Source organism: Paramisgurnus dabryanus, chromosome 22, assembly GCF_030506205.2.
Source record: "Paramisgurnus dabryanus chromosome 22, PD_genome_1.1, whole genome shotgun sequence".
In the NCBI taxonomy this organism is placed as follows: domain Eukaryota; kingdom Metazoa; phylum Chordata; class Actinopteri; order Cypriniformes; family Cobitidae; genus Paramisgurnus; species Paramisgurnus dabryanus.
Window position 1 is genome coordinate 11,524,910 of NC_133358.1, and position 25,323 is coordinate 11,550,232.

General features: G+C 38.3%; 1 protein-coding gene across 3 annotated transcripts in view; it reads left to right on the forward strand.

The window, feature by feature from the left end:
* The window catches only part of pard3aa (par-3 family cell polarity regulator alpha, a), a 556,247-nt gene that overhangs the window by 355,811 nt on the left and 175,113 nt on the right, over positions 1-25,323 (forward strand). For 2 of the 3 annotated variants that reach the window (XM_073813113.1, XM_065294770.2), the window contains 3 exons: positions 4,820-5,000; positions 17,366-17,514; positions 20,546-20,590. In XM_073813113.1, coding sequence (XP_073669214.1) covers positions 4,820-5,000; positions 17,366-17,514; positions 20,546-20,590 — 375 coding nt within the window. The remainder of the gene's footprint in view (positions 1-4,819; positions 5,001-17,365; positions 17,515-20,545; positions 20,591-25,323) is intronic. The other variant, XM_073813112.1, reaches the window with a different exon arrangement.

The following is a 25,323-nucleotide window of genomic DNA, read 5'->3' on the forward strand; positions in this document are numbered from 1 at the left end:
AGTATCAGCGTAGTGTACGCACTTTTCTTAGTGACGTATGACAAATTCGGAGGGCGGGGGCACAGAGCAGCAGCCGAGAACCCTCTGTAAACTGCATACGCTCTCATTTTGAATGCGGACGCGACTAAGATGGCGGTGTTACCTTCCTGGAAGCTAGTTATTTTCGTTTATAAAGTTTTAAATTACCCTCAGAAGGATTTTTTTTACATTGTGGAGCTGTTTGGATTTATTTTGTGAAGGATCGATGCACATTTTTTTCTGACTTGAAGGATGTGGTCCCCATAACTTTACATTTGATTAACTTAAAAATCTGAAACATTTTCTAAAATAACTGAAAATGTGTTTGTCTGAAAAATTATGGACATATGACATCGGACAGCTTGGGGGTGAGTAAATCATGGGTTTAATATCATTTTTGGCCGAACTATCCCTTTAAGTGAGTGTCTTGCGAGTATTTTGTAAACATGAACTTTTATCATAAACCGTTAAATCATATTTGGCGTGTGTGCAGCAGGCAGGTATTTTGACATGATGCATGATGCACCGAACACATATTTTGACATGACGAGCCAAACACATGACACTCCTAACACATATTTTTAATTCTCGCCTCTTGGAATAGCAGTCACCGGCCGCCACTGACCAAAGTACCCACGCTGACACAGGAAGGACATGCAAACTCCAAACGGAAAGGCCACCTGAAGTAGCAAGGGCTCGACCCAGGGGCCTTCTGTGAGCCAATGTGCCGCCCAGCATATTAGACTACCTTCACTTTTAGGATATGTGTGGTTTTGTCGTCATAGCTGAGTCGTAATGTTTTCCATTGCTGTTTTCTATGTGATTCGATGGGTCAGGTTACTGCCGCTTGCGACCACACATGTAGCTATAAAGTAGGAACAGAAAAGCCTACAGTGAGTGACACTTCAAAGTCAGCTCCCCTCCGTCGAAGACCTCTTGCTCTCTGACATTCTGGATTGAACATTGAGGAACCGTTCTCAAGTTTATTTATTTGAACCCCACACCAATCAGCCGGCTCCCTTCAACGTCTTGACTCTGGGTCCAACAAATAGTCATGAGCGCTCTGTTTGTTTAAAAAGAGATTTTGCTAGGGTCCGTTTGATCGCAGTGTGATGGAAAACAACCTTCGCTATCAGCGACCCGCGAGGAGAATTTCTGCAGATTAAACAGAAGACGCAGTTACAAACACAAGCGGCTTCTTTATGTGACTCGACAGGCTGGGAAAGATGCCTCGATGTTTATCCCTCTGATGACCCGAATGAAATGTCCTCGGGATGTAAGCATGATGCGAACGTTTGGAAGTCTTCTACAATTAAACAAAAGCATGATGTGTTCAGTAAAGAAAGCATTTTTGGGTTTTATCTCAAACCACCCAGTTTAAAGCCAAACATTTGTTTATTGTTTGTGTATCCAGCATTGTACAGTTTCCCGTTCACTGAATATCGTCATAAATGGTTGATGGCGAAAAAGCAGAATTACAGAGGAAAATGTTTACTAAAGTTTCCCATGGTTGTTAAATTGTTTCGGTGGGCGATGCAATCTCAAACATTTGGTTCAAACAGTCCTATACTTTTAACCCCACCAATTTTTCACATCGTGGCCTGGCTCTCCTCCACACTCTTGATAATGGATCTAGACAAGGTGCCAAGCAGGTGTCAGCGGGATTTGTCAGTTGCTAACACTTTTCCCTCCAGGACCAAGCTCTGTTCTGAAGAGCATCCAGCAGAGTTTTTCTAATCCATCAGTTCCAGCTGCTTCCTGGCCAGGTACATCACTGCGCCTTTACAAATCTTTAGAGAATAGCAAGATAAAAGTATAACTCTCACATCATTTTATAAGTGTGCCTTTGCAATTCATCCATCCCTGTGATGAACAAGTAGAGTTTAAGCTAATTTTAAAATGTATTCGGCATAAAATCATGAGCTTCGGTGGGTGGACAGATGATTTAATTTCAATGAAACATTGGCCAATTAGTCGGCCATAGTAGAAGTGTGATCTGTATGCTTTTTAAAGTTATTAAAGACTCTAAAGGAATCCCTTTTTGCGGCGGGTAAGAAAGCGTAGTGCCACTAAACCCTGCTTGTTTGGAAAATTCAGCACTTGTGTCAAAAGGTCATTGGAAGGAACAGTTAATGCAAGAACATGAATATATTTTGTAATAAAAACCAATTAAAACCATGTTCTGCATGAGCTAAAATGACCTTTCAGTGTTGATTTAATTGTAGTCCTCACTTGCTTATTTAAAATTCAGTTTGCTTTTCTCTTTGGATTCCTTCGTGCATTATTATAGCAACGCACCGTATTTCACAGTTTCTGTTGACTGTGCTTGTGCATATGTTTCTGTTAATGTCTCGCTGTACACATTTACAAGCATGCTCTCACCTCCGCTACTGTGAATTTCATGTTCACACCGTTGCACACGCACCCAAACACATTTATTTGTATTGCTGGTGAGTATCCAGAATTCACTAACAATGGTTATCCCAAGGACAGATCTGGAATTCCTGACCCACTGCAATGCAGTGCGATCTTCTTGCAGAGAGAAAGCTCGTCTTTGATAAGCTGATGCAACTGCTCGGTAACTTTTCTGCCGGTGAAGTGTACGGTCGCTCTTAGATCGAAGCTCTGGGGTCCTGAACCTCTTGTGGATCCTTCACCATAGCCCCTCTCCACAGGGACGGACCGCCTGCAGGATCAGGGTCTCTCTCAGATGTCCTTGCAACCTTGAGTCACCATAAGTCCCTTTCACACATACAGTCTTTACTGGTAATTTACTGGTAAATTGCAGTTAACAGATCATGTGTGAACAGAACCTTTCCGTTAAATCAGTGCTCCCAATTTACCAGTAAGACAGGTTGTAAGATTACCAGTAATTTACCGGTAAGCGCTATGTGTGAACGAAAAATATAGGATTACCGGCATTTAGAACGGACGACGTCAGACCGTGCTGACAGCTTCGGGCCAATCATAATGTTTTAAAACAGATGACGCGTTTACGCCCAGACTGTTTACGGACGTTTCCACACATGTGGTGCTTGAAAGTCGAGCACACCTGAAGTTTACGTCCACATTTCTTCACCAAAGTTGTTTAAAACATCTTACCACCTACTTGCCGAATTGCCGACGTCCTTAGCACGCCGTATGTGAAGCCTAATGTGCAAAAAGTACTGTTGTTTAAAACGCCATCGGTTTGACGTCGCCTCATGCAATGTTGTTTGGTCATGAGCAACTTCGCGACTGTCAGAGTTTACCACAGACGTGAAAACAACAAAATACGGACCGTGGATATGAACGACGTGGATTGTTTACAAATACAACACTGAGCTCGCCGCGCGCCACAGGTACTTCCGCTTTCTCAATGAATTTACCGGTATTTTGATACTGATGTGTGAATGATGTCTTACTGGTAAAAAGACGGAATGTCACTGCGTGTGTGAACAGCACATTTTTGTATTTACTGGTAAATTCATTCTGGTAAATTCATGATAATTTACCAGTATTACTGTGTGAAAGAGGCTATAGAGATGCACTTTTGTAATGCTTCTTCATGTTGACGAAGCAAGACGAAACTTCTCATAGTCGCTGGATGAGGCTTTCGTTGGCAAACGTGCACTGTACTTTGTCTAAAGTGATATATCTAAGCTGAAAATGTCGCAATTGAAAGTTAGTAATTTATGCACACATGTGTTTAAGACTTAAGGCAGCTAGATAATGATTTAGGTCACCTACAGCTGTTATTCTGAGAACAATAGGAAAGTCGTTCCAATAGAAAGTTAAATACTTGCTTTTTTAGTACCTTATAAGGACTAAATGATGGTTTTCACCATGTACTGCTTTCATTTAAATAAGATAAAATATCTGTAACTGGGTCATATCTGAATTGTAAAAATAAACATCTAGATTTTTCCGCTTCTGTGTTTTCTATTTCTACTCCCACACTCTCTTTTAGTTTTCAATTTTTAACGTGAACTCCAAACACATGGCCTGTCTTTAACATACGACCTGTCTGCAATGCTTATGAATGATTATCACATGTTAAAGCACCAGACTTCAGATGCTTAACGCCCGACCCAACAATACAACGCATTAAGCCCTAATTTATTTCTATTAAAGTGAATTTGTTGTCTGGAGCACGCTGAAGCTAAATATGAATTATATTTGTGCTGGGATAAGGCCAGGATTAATCATCTAGCAGCAATTACATTTGATTGCTCCTAAACTGCTAAAGTTGCGAAATGACTTATTGTTCAAATAAACAGACGCTGGAATAAAAACACTGCGAAACTCCAGAAGTTCATGTTTGGATGAAAATCCCTCGTTTTGATTGTAAACACATGGATGTGGTTTGTTCTGCTGAAGGATTTTACCTTTACGCTCCATCTGGTTTGTATATATTTTGGGGGGTTTGTTGACATAAACTAAGTGGCTTGTGTTTACCTGCGTTTTCTCATATAATGCAAATACAGCAATGCACTGTACATAAATGTTTATGTTGGAAAGTGTTGGCGTGGTGTATAAGTACAATAAGTGTTTATGTAGCGTAACTGGTAGAGCATTGTGATACCGGTGCAAAAGGTCATGGGTTCGATTTTTAGCGACTTGGAGAAAAAATATAAATTCTGGAAAAGACCTTTTAAAATGCCATGCTATTCTAGAAAATGCTGTGGTGAAGTTTTGTTTACCAGAAGTCATTCTTTTTACACAGAAACTCAAACCAAGTTTGTCCTTCGCTCAAATCTCAAAAACAAACAGTCAGCAAAGCTTTGACACTGTTAATGTCATCTTTTTCTTTCTCTGGCAGGTAACTACCAGCTGTCCCCCACTGTAAACATGCCCAGGGATGACACCGTCATCATTGAAGATGATAGGCCACCTGTTCTTCCCGCCCGATTGTCTGACCAATCTTCATCGAGCTCTCACGATGACATGGGACTGGTGACAGAGATGCCCGACTGGCCTAAAGATGTCCAGATGCCGGAAGGGTAGGGATGGAAATATTCTGCATCATCTAAGAGAACGATGGGTTCAGTTAAATACACTCTATTTATTACATCGAATTTAATGGATTTTTAAAGTAGTATTCGAAAACTTTGAAATAAGTTTAGGATTAGTCACTCTTTTTGAGTTGTTGATGAAAACATCATGATTCATTTCCTGTTCCTACCTCCAGCTAATGTCACACAATAGGTTGAAGGACATGTAGAATATTTATACTCAAAAATACTGTAAAATACATTTGAAAATGTATTTATTTGAAAAGTCTGATGAGAACTGGGATTGGTAAAATAGAATAAGTTTATTAATACAGAATAAGTTTATTAATACAGATGCTTGCATTATGTTGGTAATTAGCTGCATTTCTGCATACTGTATGATAGCAATTGTAAACAGGTAAAAGTAAATTCACTAATTTAAATTTCATTTAATTTAAATTTAATTTAAATATTCTGCATCATCTATTTAAAATTTCATTTAAATTAAGTCTCTTAAGGGACGTCACAACGCCTCCAGGCAGTCATGCAAGACTAAACTCCCATCTACTTGAATGGAAAAGACAGATATTTCTAAAATTGCGTGTTAACATTTATGACCAACGATTAAACCTGACATCAACTGTACATTTTTTTTTTTTTTTTGAAGCTCTTATTGATTTTCATGTTGTTTTAGCTACTGCGCATGTGCAAAGGTTGGCAAGCACCTCACAAGACTCTGTACAGAGCTGCTCCCCCAGAGAATCGTCTGCCTTTATCGATTGATGATTGGTTCTTTTAAAGGGACACTTCACTTTTTTTGAAAATATGCTTATTTTCCAGCTCCACTAGAGTTAAACGATTGATTTTTACTGTTTTGGGATCCATTCAGCCGATCTCCGGGTCTGGCGGTACCACTTTTAGCATAGCTTAGCATAATCTATTGAATCTGATTAGACCATAAGCATTCCGCTTAAAAATAACCAAAGGGATTTGATATTTTTCCTATTTAAAACTTGACTCTACCGTAGTTACATCATGTACTAAGACCAACCGAAAATTAAAATTCGTGATTTTCTAGGCTAATATGGCTAGGAACTATACTCTAATTTCCGCATTATAATCTATGACTTTGCTGTCGTACCATGCCTGTAGGAGGCGCAATGATATTACGCAGCACCCGAAAATAGTCCTCTTGGTAACTTTCAATAGCTCGGGACTATTTTCGGACACTGCGTAATACCATTGCGTCTACTGCAGGCATGGTACCACAGCAAAGTCCTTGATTATTAGTATTGTTACTAGACATATCTGCCTATAAAATCGCAACTTTTAATTTTTCGTCAGTCTTAGTACACGATGTAACTACAGAAGAGTCAAGTTTTTAATATAGGAAAAATATCGAAACTCTTTTGTCTTTTTTGAGCGCGATGCTAATAGTCTAATCAGATTCAATAGATTATGCTAAGCTATGCTAAAATTGCTAGCGCCAGACCCGGAGATCAGCTGAATGGTTTCCAAAACGGTAAAACTCAATTGTTTAACTCTAGGGGAGCTGGAAAATAATCCTATTAGTGGAAATCCAAAAATAGTGGAATGTCCCTTTAACTTGATGGTGGGACTTCGGTTGCCAGAGCGGCCATATTGAACGCTACATTGTCCCCTATTCGTAGCAAAAGAAGTGCTCAATCTTGTTATTTCCAAAATTATTTATTAATTAAATATAGTGAAATTCATAAGACATATTATTAGAATTGCATTACATTAGTATTACTTTATTACACAATCAGCAAAAATTTAATAGGCTACTTAGCCTACAGTGAGTGCTGCATAGTTTATATCTAGACCCAGTTGTACCTCTGACACGAATTTAAACTGTGTTTTGGACATCAGCCATAGAGACCCCACGACAGCGAACTTTTTACGTCAACTTTTACGACTTGTTACGTGACAGCTAGTCACAACCGATCCCACTTCCTCCCGATGCAAAACTACAGCGGATGCCAGATCAAACATACCTCCTACCTGCACACACTTCATCAACCCTTCAAAACTGCAATAACAAAAGCAAAGCCACTGCTGAGTCATAATCATATCCATTATTAACACGTTGTAATCTTTGCCATTCAATGATTCATAGGAGAACATTGATTGACCCTGGCTAATGTTTTGTAATATCTAGTCTCATAAACCCCAAATCGCTGCTCGTTATGTTTGCACACAGCGGTGAAATTTGAGAGCTGATAAATAAATCAGGCTGGTAATGGTGTTTGCCATAACGTCCCGCTGCGTTGGTGACAGCTGTCAGGCCCCAGCAGTGAGAACAAGCTGAGCTTTTCAGGTTTCATGGTTTGACTTAAATTTAATGTTTGTGGCCTAAAAGGGTTGTGGAGATACTCCATGAACCTCTTACTGGCCCGTTTAAGGGTTTAATAATGCATCATCTGTGTAGATAAAAGTTTCAATGACCCTTTTAAGTGCTATGATTGGGTCCCCAGTGCTTCTGTCAACCTAGAAAATGTGTAAAGTTCAACCCAGTAAATTCGTTTTGGTAAACCATTCTCTGCAAGCATGTAAAAAAAGGTTATTGAAATGTGGCTCCCTTGTGATGTCAGAAGGGGATAATACTGCCCCTTTATCTGCACTATTCAATCACAGCACTGCAATTTAGTGCAAAGATCACCTCATTTGCATTTTAAAGGACACCCAAAAACGGCACATATTTGCTCACACCTGCAATTTTTACATGCTACAATAAATTATCTACATGGTATTTTGAGCTAGAATTTCACAGACACATAAAATATAGCCTGAATGCATTTCAAGTAGCTTTGAATTTTGCATAAATGATAATTAAAAAAGTACACTCATCCGTATGAAGAAAATCATTTTTTCAGTTTGGTATTTTTAGCTCTAAATGCAGTGGTTTAATGGTTTAGTGAGGTCACACCATAAGTCTGTATGTGTGTTAGGCCAATGTTGTGCTCTTTAGGCTAAAAGTGTCTTGGAAAGCAAGTGACTTGAGCAATTCATTTCTGTCCACTTTCAATCTCTTCCTTTCAGTCCCACGAGAAAACTTGCACGCTTTCCTACAATCCCTTTCAGCTCCAGATCTTCATCTCTCAGTGTCTCTCTCCTAATGAATGACTTTTTTGTTTATGTGATGTCATATGTTTGTCATCAGGGATTGAGACTGTGACAGTGCTGTTATTCACAAACACACACACACACACACACATGTATACAAACACACACACACGCACTCACAGAAACACTTGGCAGAAGTCTGTAGCAGCAATGCCTCAGGCTAGTCTAAATTATTCATGCATAAGAGACCTTATATGCCCCTCTGCGATGGTTTCTCTCACACACACAAACACCTTTATACACACTCATGCAGATTTATGACGAAATTAATTTAGCAGAAGACACACACGCATCTCTCTCAATGATTTATTAGTTTGTCTTTACATTTATGCACATACATGTATTCAAATGCTATGACAGTTACACACCCACAGGAGGGCGCTACTAAAAAACCCCAATTTGCACTCTATCTTTCTTTCTTTCTTTCTTTCTTTCTTTCTTTCTTTCTTTCTTTCTTTCTTTCTTTCTTTCTTTCTTTCTTTCTTTCTTTCATTCTTTCTTTCTTTCTTTCTTTCTTTTAAAGGATGGCCTCTGTCTGCTGTTTGCGGGTGGACGCACAGAAGCGTATCGCTCATTAACACATTAGTAGGGCTACACACAAGACAAATGGTTCTCTAGCAAGGCCAAACCACAATCTGCACAAGACACATTAATAAAATGACCTAGTTATAGGAACCCATGCAGCAACCACATGCACGTGTCTGGTGCCTAAGTGCAATAATGATCATTAAATAAAGTAGCAAGTGTTTTATGAGGTGTATTTTGCATTTACAGTAAGCAACCTTGGAGTTGCATCCCTGGAGGAGTTCAAAATGGTTTTACTGTAAACTGTGGCAGCATTTGTTCATGTTTATGGACAATGGATGCATTTAATAAATACACTTATACCATGGGTCTGTTGAATGCTGTATTCTGATTGGCTGAGAAATGTTCTGTGGGTATGCATTAATTTCTGACAACCGCACACCTAACTTGTCAAATGTCTTAAAAATAGGCACCAGAGCAATGTTTGTGGTTACCGTGGTATAAGAGGAATAATCGAGTCCGGTCCTTTTAATTATTTGAAAATAATGCACAAACGGCATGTATTTTCTTATAATTCAATGGCCCGTCGTCAATTATTCCTTACTTAACTCATTCCCCACCAGCCATTTTTTTTTTTTTTTTGAAAAGTTGCCCGCCAGTATTTTTTGTGATTTTCACAAAAGTTTCACAACAGCCTTCCAGGAAAATATTTTTCTAAAAATATATAAACATACAAATATGTCAAATGAAAGAACAGACCCTCTGCTTTCAAACAAACAAACAAAAAATAAACAAACAAAATGGGAAAAAAACTTTTCATCCTATATATTTTTTCTATGATTATAAACTCTTAAATATGGGTGTTTTTCTTAAAAAAAAAAAAAAAATAGCAAAAAGCTGAAGTAATTGCAATTGTGAAGGTATTTTGTTAAAGATCAGTTTCAGAATGATTATCAAAGCATACACAGAGTTTAAAAAGAGTAAATAACGTTTTGGCTTCAGTTTTTTCATAAATTGGGTAAGCGGTATTGCAGATTAACATAACAATTCATCAGGAACACGTTTTTTTGCAAATGTTTTCTCTTAGGGCGTTTTCACATTAGCACTTTTGGTGCGCACCCGGGTTCGATTGACATCAGAGTTCGGTACATTTGGATGATGTGAACGCTGTCTTCCGAACTCGGGTGCGCACCCGCGAAACGTACTCGAGTCCGCTTGAAAAGGGTGGTCTGGGGTCCGGTTCATGTGAACTCCAGATCGGTTCGCTGCTAATGTGAGCGCAATCGCACCAAATCGCGGAAGTGAACCGCTGTTAATTACGTATTATATAGAATTTCCCACCAAAACAGACGTGTGTGTTTGTGTGCGTGCACTTACCTTGACAACAAAATGCATAGAATGCTTGCTTGACTTTTGTTCTTATTTTTTTAAACCTTTGGTTTTGTTTTCAAAGAAATAATACAGAAACGCACTTGCGTCTATCTGGCCCAAACATACTAAAGTCGTTTCAATGACAACGGTCTGTCCGCCGACGTCAATTTTTGCGGAGGCATTCAGAAATCATCTCTCTGCTTGGAGTTCGTCAATCACGCTTGTCGTCTTCTCGTTTACAGCGGTTGCCAAGCAACATGAAAACGCGCCGGCTGCAGCTTGATAATGCAAGCGTACCGCGGTTCGGATGCAAAAATAATATGTGAACACAGTCCATGGTGGGCATGCGGAGGGGGAAGCAATCGAACTCGGGTTCGGACCAGGCAATCGCACCAAATGTGAAACCGTCCTTAATCGTAAATGGCGGGAAAGAGTTAATGATAAAAATACATTAATAGTTAATAATCATATTACATTATTTCTTGCCAAGTTCAACTGATGTACATTATTGACGTATTGATGTGCGTTACTGGTGTACGTTAATGCATTATTTAACATGAACTATCAATGAGCAATACTGCTTCAATATTTATTAATCTTTGCTCATGCTAATTTTAGCATTTACTAATATTTTTTTTTAATCAAACGTTGAAATTGTTAACATTAGGTAATGCACCATGAACTAATAGGAATAACTGTATTGACATTAACTAACGTTGCCAAGAATTAATACATGCTGAAAATTTTTTATTGTTCATTATATTGTTTATAATTATAATCAGTTTATAATGAGAATTGAGATTTTGCTTTTTATTAAACCGATTGGTCTTCCAGCCCGGTTTAGCTGGTTTAACTGGCCAATCTGGTCTTAACTGGTTAGGCTTGAAGACCAGCTGACCCACTAGCTAAAACCAACTGAACACCACACTAGCCAGACTGGTTTGCTAGGTCTTAGCTGGCTTAAAATTGAAATCACATGTTTAAACAGGTCCTCTCGGCCAGGCAGAGCCGGTCATGTTCAGCTGTTTTAGAGTCAGATGGTTTTAGCCGTTGGGTTCAGGCCTGACCAGCTACAGTAAGACCAGCTTAACCAGCTACAAAGTGGTGAAAATGCCTCTCAAACTAAACCAACTAAAACTAGGTTGGGATACTGGTTTTAGCTGGGTTTGTCTGCAAAAACCCAAAAGTAATGGAATTATCTTTCAAAATATTCAACTTGTCTTTTTCTGCATAGACCGGTATACTTTAAGATTTACTTATTAAATCAGGGGTTCCCAAACCTTTTCATTCAGGACCCACCTAGACAGGTAAAACATAACTTAGGACCACCATATTTAAACATATTTAAATGGAAATATAAGGAAAAACACATTCGATTTTTGAGTAGTTTATCTTTACTTTTTTTTATGTTTAGTTGTAATTGAATTAAACCAATGTACGTTTCAATACTGATACAACTCCTTATAGGATATCAAAATCATTGTCTTTGCTAGTTAGGTTAGTTGGACTAAAGTTGTTTTGTTTCATGTTCTCTGCCTGACTCGGAAATGTCTTTAATGGTCTAATAGAGTGTGATTGAGTGCAATGGAGTGCTACCGCCCTGTTTACTGTGTGTGTGATGTGTGTGATGTGTGTGTGATGGTCAGTTTGTGTCGCGTGCAGATCTAAATCAGATAGTTTTTTGTGGTTTTGTGTTCTTGATTGTTTTTACAGTCCTGTTTTGATGTGGCATTTGTTTTATGTGCATCCGATTTTCAATAGCTGTGCTAGTTTACAATCTTTATTACACAATGAAATAATTTTAACTCCTCTGTATTTTATGTCTGTTTATAACTTTTCTTGTGCTACTTTTAGTGGTCATGTACTGTAATACGTTTAATTGGATACAGTACATTTGCACTAATTTTAAGGCATTTGCTAGTATGTGTCTGGTTGCATGTGTGTTGTAGCACACACACACATTTAATTGCGAATGTATTTCATAGTATACCTCATAACCGGATAGGAAACCATATCTCTCGTGTGGGTTTTATTGTGTTTATATTGCCATGTGTTAATTACTCTTTCTTCTTTCCCTGAATGCTAATAGATCCCTGTTGGATATGAATATTAACATTGTACAGCAGTGTGCTGTTGTTCCAACATGTTTAACATATTGCAACTCTCTCTCTCTCTCTCTCTCTCTCGCTCTCTCTCTCTCGCTCTCTGTGTGCACCTCCCAGATGTTTTTCACATTGAACTCTCATGAGTTTTTTTTATCATACTGGGGTTTAAACATGTCTCTGCCGGCATTGCACTTATAATTCTCTTCTCTTGAAACACACAAACACATAAAATAAATCATTTTTTACTTTTGGGGACAAAGTTTTTTATTAAAACACACCAACTAACACAATAGTAGATGAGTGTGCATGTGTGATATGGATATGAAATCATATATAGCATATATAGAAATCAGATTATCATTAATCATTTAATTTTTTAGACCACCCGCAGTCCACTCTCTGGCGGTCTGATTCATATTGGACACATTAAAGGATTAGTCAATTTAAAAAAAATCCAGATAATTTACTCACCACCATGTCATCCAAAATGTTGACGTCTTTTTTTGTTCTGTCGAGAAGAAATTATGTTTTTTGAGGAAAACATTCCAGGATTTTCTTTTCATTTTAATGAACTTCAATGGACCCCAACACTTAACCGTTTTAATGGAGTTAGAATTGCATTTTCAAGTAATGAGGCATAAGGGTCTTATCTAGCGAAACTATTGTCATTTTTGACAAGAAAAATAAAAAATATGCACTTTTAAACCACAACTTCTCTTCTTCCTCCGGTCCTGTGATGCGCCAGCACGACCTCAAGTAATTGCACAATGACGTCAAAAGGTCACGTGTTACATATATGAAACGCACATTTGGGGACCATTTTAAACAATAAACTGACACAAAGACATGAATTAATATCATTCCTCATACAAAAACGTAGGAACGTTCTCTTTCTACTCACTTTTAAACACTGGGGCGTAGTTTCGCATACGTCATCCGTGACCTCTTTACGTGATGACGTATTACATGAGGTCGCGCTGGCGCGTCACATGACTGGAGGAAGAAGAGAAGTTGTGGTTTAAAAGTGCATACTTTTTATTTTTCTTGCCAAAATGACAATCATTTCGCTAGATAAGACCCTTATGCCTCGTTTGGGATCATTTGGAGTCCTTTGAAACTGCCATATGAAACTGCATTAAAACTGTTAAGTGTTGGGGTCCATTAAAGTCCATTAAAATGAGAAAAATCCTGGAACGTTTTCCTCAAAAAACATAATTTCTTCTCAACTGAACAAAGAAAGACATCAACATTTTGGATGAAATTGTGTGTTTTTTTTTTTTTAGAAAATTGACTAATCCTTTAATGTCAAAAACATGCCAGCATCATAAGCTTTAACTTGATTGGCTGACTTTACGTTATTTCCTGTAAAGTCTCCCTTCAGTCATTTCTTAAACCCTTTAAAACTCGTCTTTGATCATATGGAAATGCTTTTCTTCTAGAAATAATTTAATCATGCCTTAACTTTAACGTTACTCTACACTCCTGCTTCATTTAGGATACAGTATTTACTCTTATGAATATGCAAATTAGCTCCGCCTCCACCCAGTCATTTTTTTTTGCAGATAAACAAAAACAACCATTTGCAGCTTTAGCCCCCTTGACTTTAACCCCTTCAAACCTGTCCCCCCACTTTCATACTGTATCTACCCTCTGCATTGCATAGTGTTAGTTTATAGTAATTACTATACTGTAAGCTGTATAAAAGTAGTTTATATATCCCTGTTAATGTAATGAATAATAAGATTGTAAAATGTGTATGTGAGAGAGAGTAGCTGCAGTCTTTAATATGCTAAAGAAGATAAAAAAATATTAAGTAAGAGAGTCTAAAGAGAATACATTGACCTTATCTTTAATACGGGTCTGTCTCTCGCTCTATATTTGCTTACATTCATCCAGTCGATATCTGCTAGGGAGCACACATGCAATCAAGCATCATAACATCACGATCAATACCAACAACACACATCTAACCTCCTTAATAAAACACATCCACGTGTCACACACACACGTCGAGCTTGTCCATCGGCCTAACACTTCTGATTCGAGGCCAGATCAGTATTGAACATGTACAGCTAGAGCAAACCAAGTTGTTGTAATATAACAATCCATTTTATTTTGTAGGGAAAAAATATTGCAGTGTCAATTCTCTAAAGTGCAACTATAAGTTGCTTGTATCTTTTAAACCTTGTTTCACACCAACGCTGTTTCCAAGGTTCAGACGTGTTTTCACGATTTATAGCTGCTGTTGGTCTGCAGTGAATTACAAACAGCAAGAAATGCTTTCCAAGTGAAAAGATGTGTGACTTTAAACACTATAAAGGAAAAAAAGACAAAAGTGTTATGAACCAAAAATGTAAGCGTGGGATTTTAGTATGTGGTTCACAGGAATGAGGTATGACTATAGTTTGACACCTTTAAAATCCCCAGGATGCAACTTTGAGATGTAGTTTAAGATGCGCCTGCCTCTGCTTCCATTTGATTGGGATGAGAGAATACGTGGAGAGAAATATCTTTAATGCCTTTTAAAAGTTTGCTTTAAAAGTTGCATCGCTTTGAAAGTAGACATTGTAAAGTTGCACAAACATTGGATGTAGTAAAACTGCCGAAACACAGTCAGAACATTTGCTTTAAAGTATTTTCCCACTTAAATACATGTTTAAGAAAAGTTAGTGGATATAGTACACTGTTGTACACCCATGTGAAATAAATACTACAGACAGCAGTTGCATTGCTCAGTGACACACAAACAAAAATAATTTATTATCATCTTTTAATATTGTAGATTTAAAGTGCAATGTGGAACATTTAGAAGGATCTCTTGACAGAAATGCAATGTAATATACATAATGTATAAAGTATAATGTATAGTGCTGTATAAAGACTTACATAATGAACTGTATTATTTTTACAACCTTACTGTGGGTTCACACCAGCCGCATTTGTGGCATCAAATTCGCGTCTACCGCGTCTAGTTTGCCGCTTGAACATTTTGAGTTTGCCCGCTTCATTTGCACGTGAAATTCTAGTCATCAAGACATTCACGTGGAAATTCGCATCACGGGAGGTGCTTCCGCGACTCCACTCACTTCCTGTAATCACGTCACTACTAGAGCAAGCTCCTGATTGGTTAACGCGGCACATTTTTCTTGCAAATTCACATTTTTCAACTAGCGCGTTTTCCGTGGCAACGCTCAATTTGTGCCATTCGCATGAACTAGACGCGCGAATGAGGCGGAATCGCGTCTACCACGCCGCGCTAAACGCCTCATTTGCGCCGCGAGCCCTCCAGACGCGCGTCAACACGTCTTAACATTGACTTAACATTGAAATCACTCGCGCTTGACGCCTCTACCACAGCTGGTCTGAACGCAGCATTACCGTGGGTTCACACCAGCCGCGTTTGAGGCGTCAAAATCGCGTCTACCGCGTCTAGTTTGCCGCTTGAACAGTTTAAGTTTAGTTGCTGCATTCGCACGTGAAAGCCTAGTCATCGAGGCATTTACGTGGAAATTTGCGTCATGGGAGGTGCTTCTGTGACTCCACTCGCTTCCTGTAATCACGTCACTACTAGAGAAAGCTCCTGATTGGTTAACGCTGCGCGTTTTTCCGCCAACGTTCAAATTTTTCAACTCGTACGTTTGACGCGGCAACGCTCAATTTGCGGCATTTGAACGTGTCTTCACATTGACTTAACATTTAAATCACTTGTGCTTGACGCCTCTACACGTATGAACGCAGCATTAGAATCCGTTTTGTCCCTACGTTGTCTCAGACGACTAAGTGTTTGTCCACATTACACCTTTGATGTGCTTTAAAGTTCAAGTAAGGGGAAAGAAATTGATTTAAACAATTTTGTATAAATACAACAATATGCACAAATAGGGTATAAAATCCATAAATCGGTGCTCTTTGGATGCAGAATTTCTTAATTCAACAAAAAACTTAAAATGCAAAAAAATGTATTGAAAGATAAATTCTTTTTATTTTCCATTACAAGTTTGTATAAATATTCCGATACACATGAATTTTTATGTTTGCTTTCCCTACTGAAAAATCCAGTTAAGACCAGCATAAGATGGTGAGCTGGTTTTAACTGGTCTCCCAGCTTGGTTTTGCTGGTGTACCAAGCTGGTCTAGCTGTGTTTTGGTAACTTTTTAAGCTGGTCAGGCTGGAAGACCAGCTTAGACCAGCTTCTTCCACCTTAAACCAGCTAAAACCAGCTACCAGCTTATGCTGGTCTTTGTTGAATTTTTCAAGAGGGTTTTTATTAGTTCTGGGAAAAAAAATATTTTACTTATGGTAGACATCATATAATGATTTCCACAACTGGTTCAAGGCTTTAGAAGGAATAAAAATATAGAAAATGTATGGGTTGTACGAAAAAACGAACAAAATTCCTTGTGACCAAAAGCTCTGGAAAACCCAACTTTGACAAAAGAATCAATGACAACCTTAAACAGCATCCAAAAAATAAAAAATAAATGTGACATCTCTGCAAGTTATTCCTACTCAACCATTTGCCAAAACCAGCACAAAATGTGCAAAGCTTCCCTGTGGCTAAACTACTGTAGTTGACCATGGTGCTTAAATGTCAAGTATGTCGGTTTGATTTCCAGGAAATGCACATATTCATAAAATTCACTTTGCATAAAAGTGTCTGCTTAGGGGCCAGTCACACCAATAGCGTTTATGGCAGTTGCAGGCGCCTTTTTTGAATGATATTCTATGGGCAGGGCGCGTTTGCGTGCTGTTTATGCGCGCCGAGCGCCTTGCGGTTTTTGAAGGAGCGCTGAGAGCGGAGAAGCGCCCGACGTCATTCGTGTCTTTCCATTGTCCAATCGAATGAGGGGAGAGGCGGGCCTTACGTTGTGGTGAGGGAAGTTTACAGTTGCTTTGAAGAACCGGACTCCACTCGCTCACTCTCTCCTGCGTGTTTGTGCACCTCTCATCCTCAAACAAGGTCAGAGCAAGCGTCCTCTTTTTAAAGTTTCTGCTGATATGACAGTTAACAGCAAAAGAGCGCTCACGCTTCAATATTTGATTGACAAGACAGCTGACTCGGTGGTTGCTTAGCAATATGAAAAGCCGCGTCGCACTGCTCTTTTTTTAAAAAAGGCAGTGCGTCGCGCCTTGCGTTTGCAAGCGTTTAAAGCGCTTTTGGTGTGACTGAAGCCTTAATGTGTAAACATTTTATGGATTATTGTATTTCTTTCTTATTCTTTTTTTAGTACACTCGGTCCTGACACAGATATGGATGCTGTCTTTGAGCGCGAGGGCTTCGGTCGACAAAGCATGTCGGAAAAACGAACCAAGCAATATGCCAATGCTGCTCAGCTAGAAATTATCAAGAGTCGCAAGTCGAAGAGTATGGACCTAGGTAACTATTCATATTTAAACACTACTACTTCCTGTTCTGTGCCTTGCTACTTTCTGTTCCTGTCCATCTGTAGTTTAGTACTGTATGTAGTGCAATGCGTACAGTATATCGGCTGGGATGCATATGTAGGAACACATTAATAATATTAGGCAGAATATATACCAAACTTTAAAGTGTAGTAGACAGGGAGTTAAATATTAAAACTTCTATAATGGCATAAGGTTACACATTTACAACTAAAGTCTCTAATCAACTTTATTTACCATACTCAACATAACTTATATTAATCACTCATCTCTTAGAGCTAGCTGGTTAAGTCTAGTCTTGCTTTAAGACAGATTGGCAGGAACTCAAGGACAGGTCAGGGTGGTTGAGAGCATAAAGCAACACTCCCGTGGCCCATCTCAAGGGAATCCACGGCCTTTGCCGCATGGCTGGGTGGCTAATCGGAGGAGATAAAACATCTCTTTCATCCTTCATCTCCTCTCCTTTATCCTCAGTCAACAACAGGACCACAGCCTCCTGAGGTCCAATGCCCTGATGAGTCAAAAACATAAGAGACACTAGAGACACGTTTCCCTGAAAAGAAAGAAAGAAAGAAATTTTAGACCCATTTTAGTGCCTCATTAAGATGTTAAAAATCATTTTGATATCACTCAATCAAAAGTATTAAGAGACATTCGTCTTGATCTGGATGAAAAAACCTTCTGCCTCAGGCTCACTGTCACCCTTTATCAAATTGCTTTATGAGTGTGTTGTGAAGCTCTACTTGTCCTAAAAAAAAATCATGAAGTAAGATGTCCAATGATGAAACGGTAATGCCTGTCCAATTTAAGAGAAAAAATATCTGCAGACTTTTTGTAGGTTTTTATCTACCTAGTACACATCTACACACCTGCCTATCCACACTGCAAAAAATTACTTTCTTACTTAGTTTTTTTGTCTTGTTTTCAGTAAAAATATCAAACAATTCTTAAAGGTGACATAGAATAATTTAACAGGGTATATATCCTTGTTCTGTGATGTGACATGTAGACAAAAAATTTTTTTGGGGGTCTGTAATGCTTTAGAAGCTTCCTTAAAACCTCTCTCAGATAGCTCTATTAGGGTGGGGGATTTTAAACAATTGGTTTTGGACCTATTTGGCTCCCCCTACTGGCTTAACTTGCAATCTCATTACTGATTGGCTGACTTTGCTGCCACTCTAAAAATGTAGCCAATTATTTTAAAGTGGAGGGGCAGTTAGATGCCTGTGATGTCATAAGCATCAGTTTTTCAGATTGGGCCGTTTTCTGGCTGACATTTCTAAAAGAGGAATTTCTATGAGACTGAGATGTTTAGCATGACTAGCACTTTTTGTGTGTTTGTGAATGCGGGTAGACTACCATTATTCAACAAAGACAAGGTAAAATGGTTTTTCATTCTCTGTCCCCTTTAAATTGAGATGTATTTTCTTGATGAGCAAAATGACCTAGGAAAATAAGTCTAGTTTTTAGACAAAAAATATAAACTTAAAATATATAATATATATAACTTAAAATATTTAATTAAATTAGTGCAAAAAAGCAAAAAAAAAATCTGCCAATGTAATAAGAAATATTTTCTTGAAATATTTTTTTCATAAACACTTAATTCAAGAATTTTTTTCTTATTCCATTGGCAGTATTTTTTTTTTTTTTTTTTTTTGCTTGTTTTAAGCACAAATTCGCTTTTTTTTGTCTAAAAACTAGACTTATTTTCCTTGGTCATTTTGCTTATCCAGAAAAAAAATCTTAATTCAAGAATTTTTTCATGGAAACAAGACAAAAATACTAAGTAAGAAAGTTATTTTTTCCAGTGCAAGTATTTTGACACAACTCTTTCCCCGCCAGCTTTAAAAAAAAGTTGTCAGCCAGCACCAGCATTTTTTAGGATTTTTCCAAAAGTTTAATGTTTTCCAGAAATGTTTCTTCTTTAAATATATAAACATACAATATATCAAATGAAAGAACAGACCCTTTGCTTTCAAACAAAAGTTTACATTTGGTTTTTATCACCTCTCAAATATCGGTAGTTTTTTTTTCAAAAATATAAAATTTTTAGCAAAAAGCTCAGACAATTGCATTTATGTGAAGGACTTTTGATAGAAATCAGATATAGAGCGATCCTCAAAACATACACGGAGTTCTTACTGTTTCCCCTATGGGGGTTGCTTTCGGGTTTAATAAGTTTGGTAAGAGCGCCACCTGTTAGAAAATAGCGGAAATACGGATTATCTGAAAAACTCGTCATTGGCAGAGAAGCGTTTTCTCTTAATTGACGAGTTAACGTGTCAATGGCGGGGAAAGAGTTAAGTGATACTTAATGCATGAATGTTGGATTTTATCTGCATTATATGCAAACACATAATGATAGACCTCATCTTACATGTAGATGAAAATTTCTAATCAATTTTTGTGAGAACTTTTAACCAAATAGTCAAAGGAAGTTGATGTCTGGTTTATAATAGACCCAACATTAATCTTTTATAAGGAACCTGTTTGAAACAGGAGAGCACTATTTCATCTCTTCTCTGCTCATTAGTACAGCTTCTCAATTTCAACAAATTACTCGTGCTTTGTTCCCATGAGCCATTTTCTTCAAATGGCATTTTTATTTTCAGGTTAAGTATATATTTTTGCTCCTCCAGCCATTTAGTAGGAAAATCTGATCTGCAGTAACAGTTTAAAGACATCTGAAAGCCACCATGGAGAAATTATGTAAAAAGGTCTGACTTGAAGGTTTGATCCCCCCCCCTTATGTTTGATAAAAGGATGAAAAGGAATTGCTTACACCATTGTGCATGGAGCTGAAAGCAACCACCTAATGCTTTATAACCTTGCTATATAACCAAATGCTTGAATGTTGGAGAGAGATGCATGACTCAAATAACTCAGTGATTTGCATGCTTCATAATTTGGCCTTTGGAAATGTGCGTAATGGAATGAGATGGTGCATGGGTCTGGGAATGTCTTGCATTAACCGATCACAATTGTTTATGCCTCCCTAACAGTAGCCGACGAGTTTAACCTCACTCCCCGCAAAGAAAGGATAGAAGGTAAGGCAACCAATTAGGGACACTCCCCACACTAACCTCACAAACAGATTGGATGTCTCTTTGGGTATGATAGATTTCAAACATTTTGGTGGGTTTCAAATGGTGTCCTTTGATTTTTTTCCCAAAGATAAGCTCCCTTCCAAAATCTAGCATTTCAAAGCGGTCACTTACATTAAAGCTTGGTTACTGCCTTAGAAAGCAGCCTCCTAGGCAGCTAGATTTTGGAACGGAGCTCCAGTAACCATATCACTGAGACCACCAATGATGGTGGAAAACAACCTAGCTACATGTGTATGGAAAATCCTTAAAAAATGCCCCCCCTTGTCTTTTAGTTGGCGTTTACTGTCAACAAATAAATCTACAACTGAAGGCCGTGTGTTATGCATGTTAAGACATTCGATTGAAGTACTGCCATCACATCAAATAGGGTGTTTCTTTCTGTTTCCCACTGAAATAAAGTGCTATGGTGCTAAATAGACGTTTTGGCAACAACGTTTTTTTTTTTGGAAAGCCTGTTCTTAAGGGAATGTAATGGAAGAAAACATTAATTATGGTTCCTGGAATGGAAAAGAATAAGGTGAGGGTATGTGTGTGTGTTGCGCTCCCTCATTCGGCAGGCCGGTTGCCTTACTGCAATTAATCCATCAATGTCATACAGTACATTTGGAGGTCCGAGCTCTGGTAAAAGCACAGGGAAGCATGTGTACTTGTGTTTCCAAACAGTAGTGAACAAGTTTGTTAGAGTTGGTAGAAATGTCATGGTCACTGTAAAATTCCCATTCTGCCTTTTCACATGTTCCTTTGTATCCAATCAGGCTGCGGTATAGTTAAAATCGGTTTGAATCACTTGTATCTGTTGGTGAATTGAAGGCCTGACTCGAGTCATATTATTAGATCTTCAGATGACGATTTTTTGAGTGATGAGGTGATTTGAAATAATTACGGCACAAAAGTTGAGACGAATGCCAGAATTGAAAGTTGTCATCTATCATTTTTGAGCTAGCTTTTTGAACATCAGAGACATGCCAAAGACCTTTAATGGACGGGAGGTTGTTTCCTTTTGAAACATATGTTGAGACATATAAATCAGAAATGGAGTAGACTGATGAAGCAAAAGATGAGCGATGATACTGAAAGCAAATGGAGAAAGCAGTCTATGTACCAGATTGATCTTCACTGAAGGGGCTTAAAAAAGCCCTAGTTTCGTAATGCTAGACTTTTATACATCGTTATTAAGTCTAGTTTGCTTTACAGTGTTGTTTGCCAATGAACCGCCTTTTGGATAACTTATTAACTTCTCGTAAGCTATGAATGAAATAAGTAAAGAATAATTGACAACAGGCGATTGAATTATAAAAAAATAATAATCAACGATTTACAGTTTCAATGCAGCTTCAAAGGGCTCTAAGAGGCTGTTTACACTTGGCATTAACATGCGTTTTTGTCGATCGGATCACAAGTGGACGACGTTAATGCCAGGTGTAAACGGTGTTCAAAACGTTTTGAACGTGTCCACTTTCGACCACTTTTAACCACATCCAGAGGTAGTCGAAACCACTTTCGATCGGATCGCTTTGGAGTTGCGGAACGCATATGTGGTTGAATGTGTTCGAACAGCCACACGCGACCGCCCATTTATCTAATCTGAGGTATTAAACACAAGTTTTACGTCTTTTTTTACTTCTGGCGTGAACATAAGGTGAACCGCGCTATTTTAGCCTTTTATTGATTAGGGCTGGGCAAAAAAAATCTATTTTTCGATTAATCGTTTTTTAAAACATGGTCAATTCAGAATCGATTTTCAAAGAGCAGAATCGATTTTTTTCTTTCATATTTATTTCTGCAAACATTGAACGAAAGATTAACATTAATCGAATAACTTGTCTTCTTTATTAGATGTCACCCTCTTTTTTGCCTTGTGCATGTTACCAAGGAGCAAGAGGCAAGCCTGTCATTCATTCATTCAGTGCTTAAAATGGCGGTTTCAGATGCTTCGTTGATTTTATTAATTACCCACTTGTAACATGCTGTTCACTGTTCTTTTTATTAGTATAGTATTTGTATTAAATCTATATTCATTGAGTTGAATAGAGTATAGAAACCGGTCCGAGAACCAGAATCAAAAATCGAAATCGAATCAATCCGATCTGGAAAATCTGAATCGATACCCAGCCCTATTATTGATAAAACTACTGCGGGTGTTCTCCGTAGTTTCGTTTTGAAAGCATGAAAGTTGCGCAAAAATTCAGAGAAAGCTCCAACATATAAACGTACAAAACACTGTGCAGCATGTATACTTGCTAAATAAGCAGCGGACTCCGACATAATATTAGTTTGCGTCCATATAAACTCATAATTACTCCCGCTCGCGTTTGAATGACAGCAGAGAGACTCGCCCACCGTCTCGCGGACCACCCCCTCACAGTATTCAGGACAGAAGCGGTCGAAAGTGGACAAAAGAGACAGATTTAAATACCAGGTGTAAACGCAATGTGTCTCTCTCATCCACTTGTGATCCGATCGATAAAAACACATCTTAATACCAAGTGTAAACAGCCCCTAAATGATCCCAACTGAGGCATAAGGGGCTTGTCCAAGCGTGCCGCACAAGCCCTGAAAAGTGAAGCCAAAACGTCTCGATCGTCCCCAGTGACTGGTCCCAGTATAGGTCAAAAAACCCCGCCTCCCCCATGTTATTCAATGGGACTTGAGACCAACTAAATAACTTCAAATATCTTTTTTCTGAAGCTGGTTTCTGTCATTTACTTAAGTTTTTATCACGCTGATGTCAATTCAAGTGTTTGTTTTTAAAATAAGTTTGTTTTTAGTTAGTTATTTAATGCTATAAAAACGATAGTGTCACGTCATGATTGACAGTTGTGATATGCACATTCTGCGGGAGCGAGGGCGGGGCCTTGATTTCGCAACTTCCTGCTCACTACCGCTCATGACTGGTTTCAAAATCGCTACTGCGCAGACTCAAGACCCAAGATGTCAGCGCTTTTCACCAATGGAAGAGAGCGAACAGGCGTCGTCAATCTTTTTTTACTTGTCCAGCAAAACAATCGCCAAAAAAAGTACTTTTAAACCACAACTCATCTTGGACTAGCCGTGTGACCTTATTATGTAGTAGGGCTGTCACTTTTGTGAAAAAATCATTTTCGATTTTTAATATATAAGTGTTCATTGAATCGATTGTAAAATCGATTTTCCATGTCTAAAAAGACGTTTCCATTTTCAACGCCAAATAACGGACAAACGTGAAGAGAGCGCTGGAAACGCACAAGTCAGCAATATTTCTTATTTTTTGTCATTAAGTTTCGTGCAGAATAACAAACAGCAACAGTAGTGCAACATTCTCGAAAAAAATATGCAGAGTGGACTGCTGCCATAACAAATAAAAAACATTAATGCAGGCTTCAAACCGGCTGCATTTATGATTTAGGCAATTCAAAAATTATTTTAAATAATGATTCAATCCATTTCAAACAATTGTTCAAAAACGAAACTGTAAATAGACTTACTTGAAGTTGAGAACAGGCTGTGTGTTTTTTATTAAACGTGAACAGGCTGTGTGTTTTTTTATTAAACGTAACAGACACTTAGGCGGCACTAGGCAGGCATAATGAAATGCGCAAAACGGCTAGGGCCATTACAAATTATTGGTCAGGAAAACAAGTTGATCATGAACATTTTCGGGGTCCAGAGCGTTTTTTATTCACTATATGTCCATCTGTTGAGAAGACGCGCTCCGACCGCACTGATGTCCCAGGGAAACTCGGGTACTTCGTTGCCAGCTGCGCAAGGTGGGGTATGTCGTACTGTCAATCTTCCACCACAAAAGCGGTTCGCTGTCAGCTGGCAATGGTGGCTCATGTAAGGTCTGTTTCGTCGCTCTCTCGTGTTGCGCAGGTTCATTGACGTTGTCCTCCATTTTCTTTGAAAAACACTAGATGCAGGGATTGAAAGCGTGAAACTATAGGTGCATAAAATTGCTGGGTATTTTCTGTCTAGCTTTCGCAACGCCTACTGCACTTTCGGAATTCTTCATTTTATTTTTCTGCTTGTTTGTGAGTTTTATTACGTCTATATTTTTAATTGTTTAATTCTTTAAAAATTAATAGTGTACATATTTGGTCAAATCGATTACCTATTTTCGTTTTCGAAACTTTTTTTGGTTGCTCCGATCGATTGTGCAATCGATTTTCGAACGAAAAGTGACAGCCCTATTATGTAGTCACATGGAAAGTCAAACATTACATATGTAAAACACACACTTGCGGACCATTATAAACAATAAACTGACACAAAGACATTTATTAGTATCATTACACAAACAACTTCGGAACACTGTCTTTCTCAACACTTGTAAACACTGAAGCGGTCGTTTCGCATATGTCATTTGTGACTTTTCGTCATATTCAAATGAATAAGATACCGTGTAAAAAACCCATGAAGTCAAGCTGACTGATCCTATAAGCCAGCACTTGCACTTTCCTGTCCATTTTCTTTCAGACAGTCAGTTGAGGGAGTGTTAAAGTACAGTGTTATACACCTGAAACCACTCAACTGTTATAAACTACCACCATGGTCTCAGTTTATGTTCAATTGCCAGAGCCACAACCTCAGCCGTGTAAAATCCTCCATGCCCCTGCACTTACGACCTAATAAACTTGCGGTTGAAGGTTGAGGACAGCTAACATACAGTAAATAAAAACCGTCTGAAGATATTT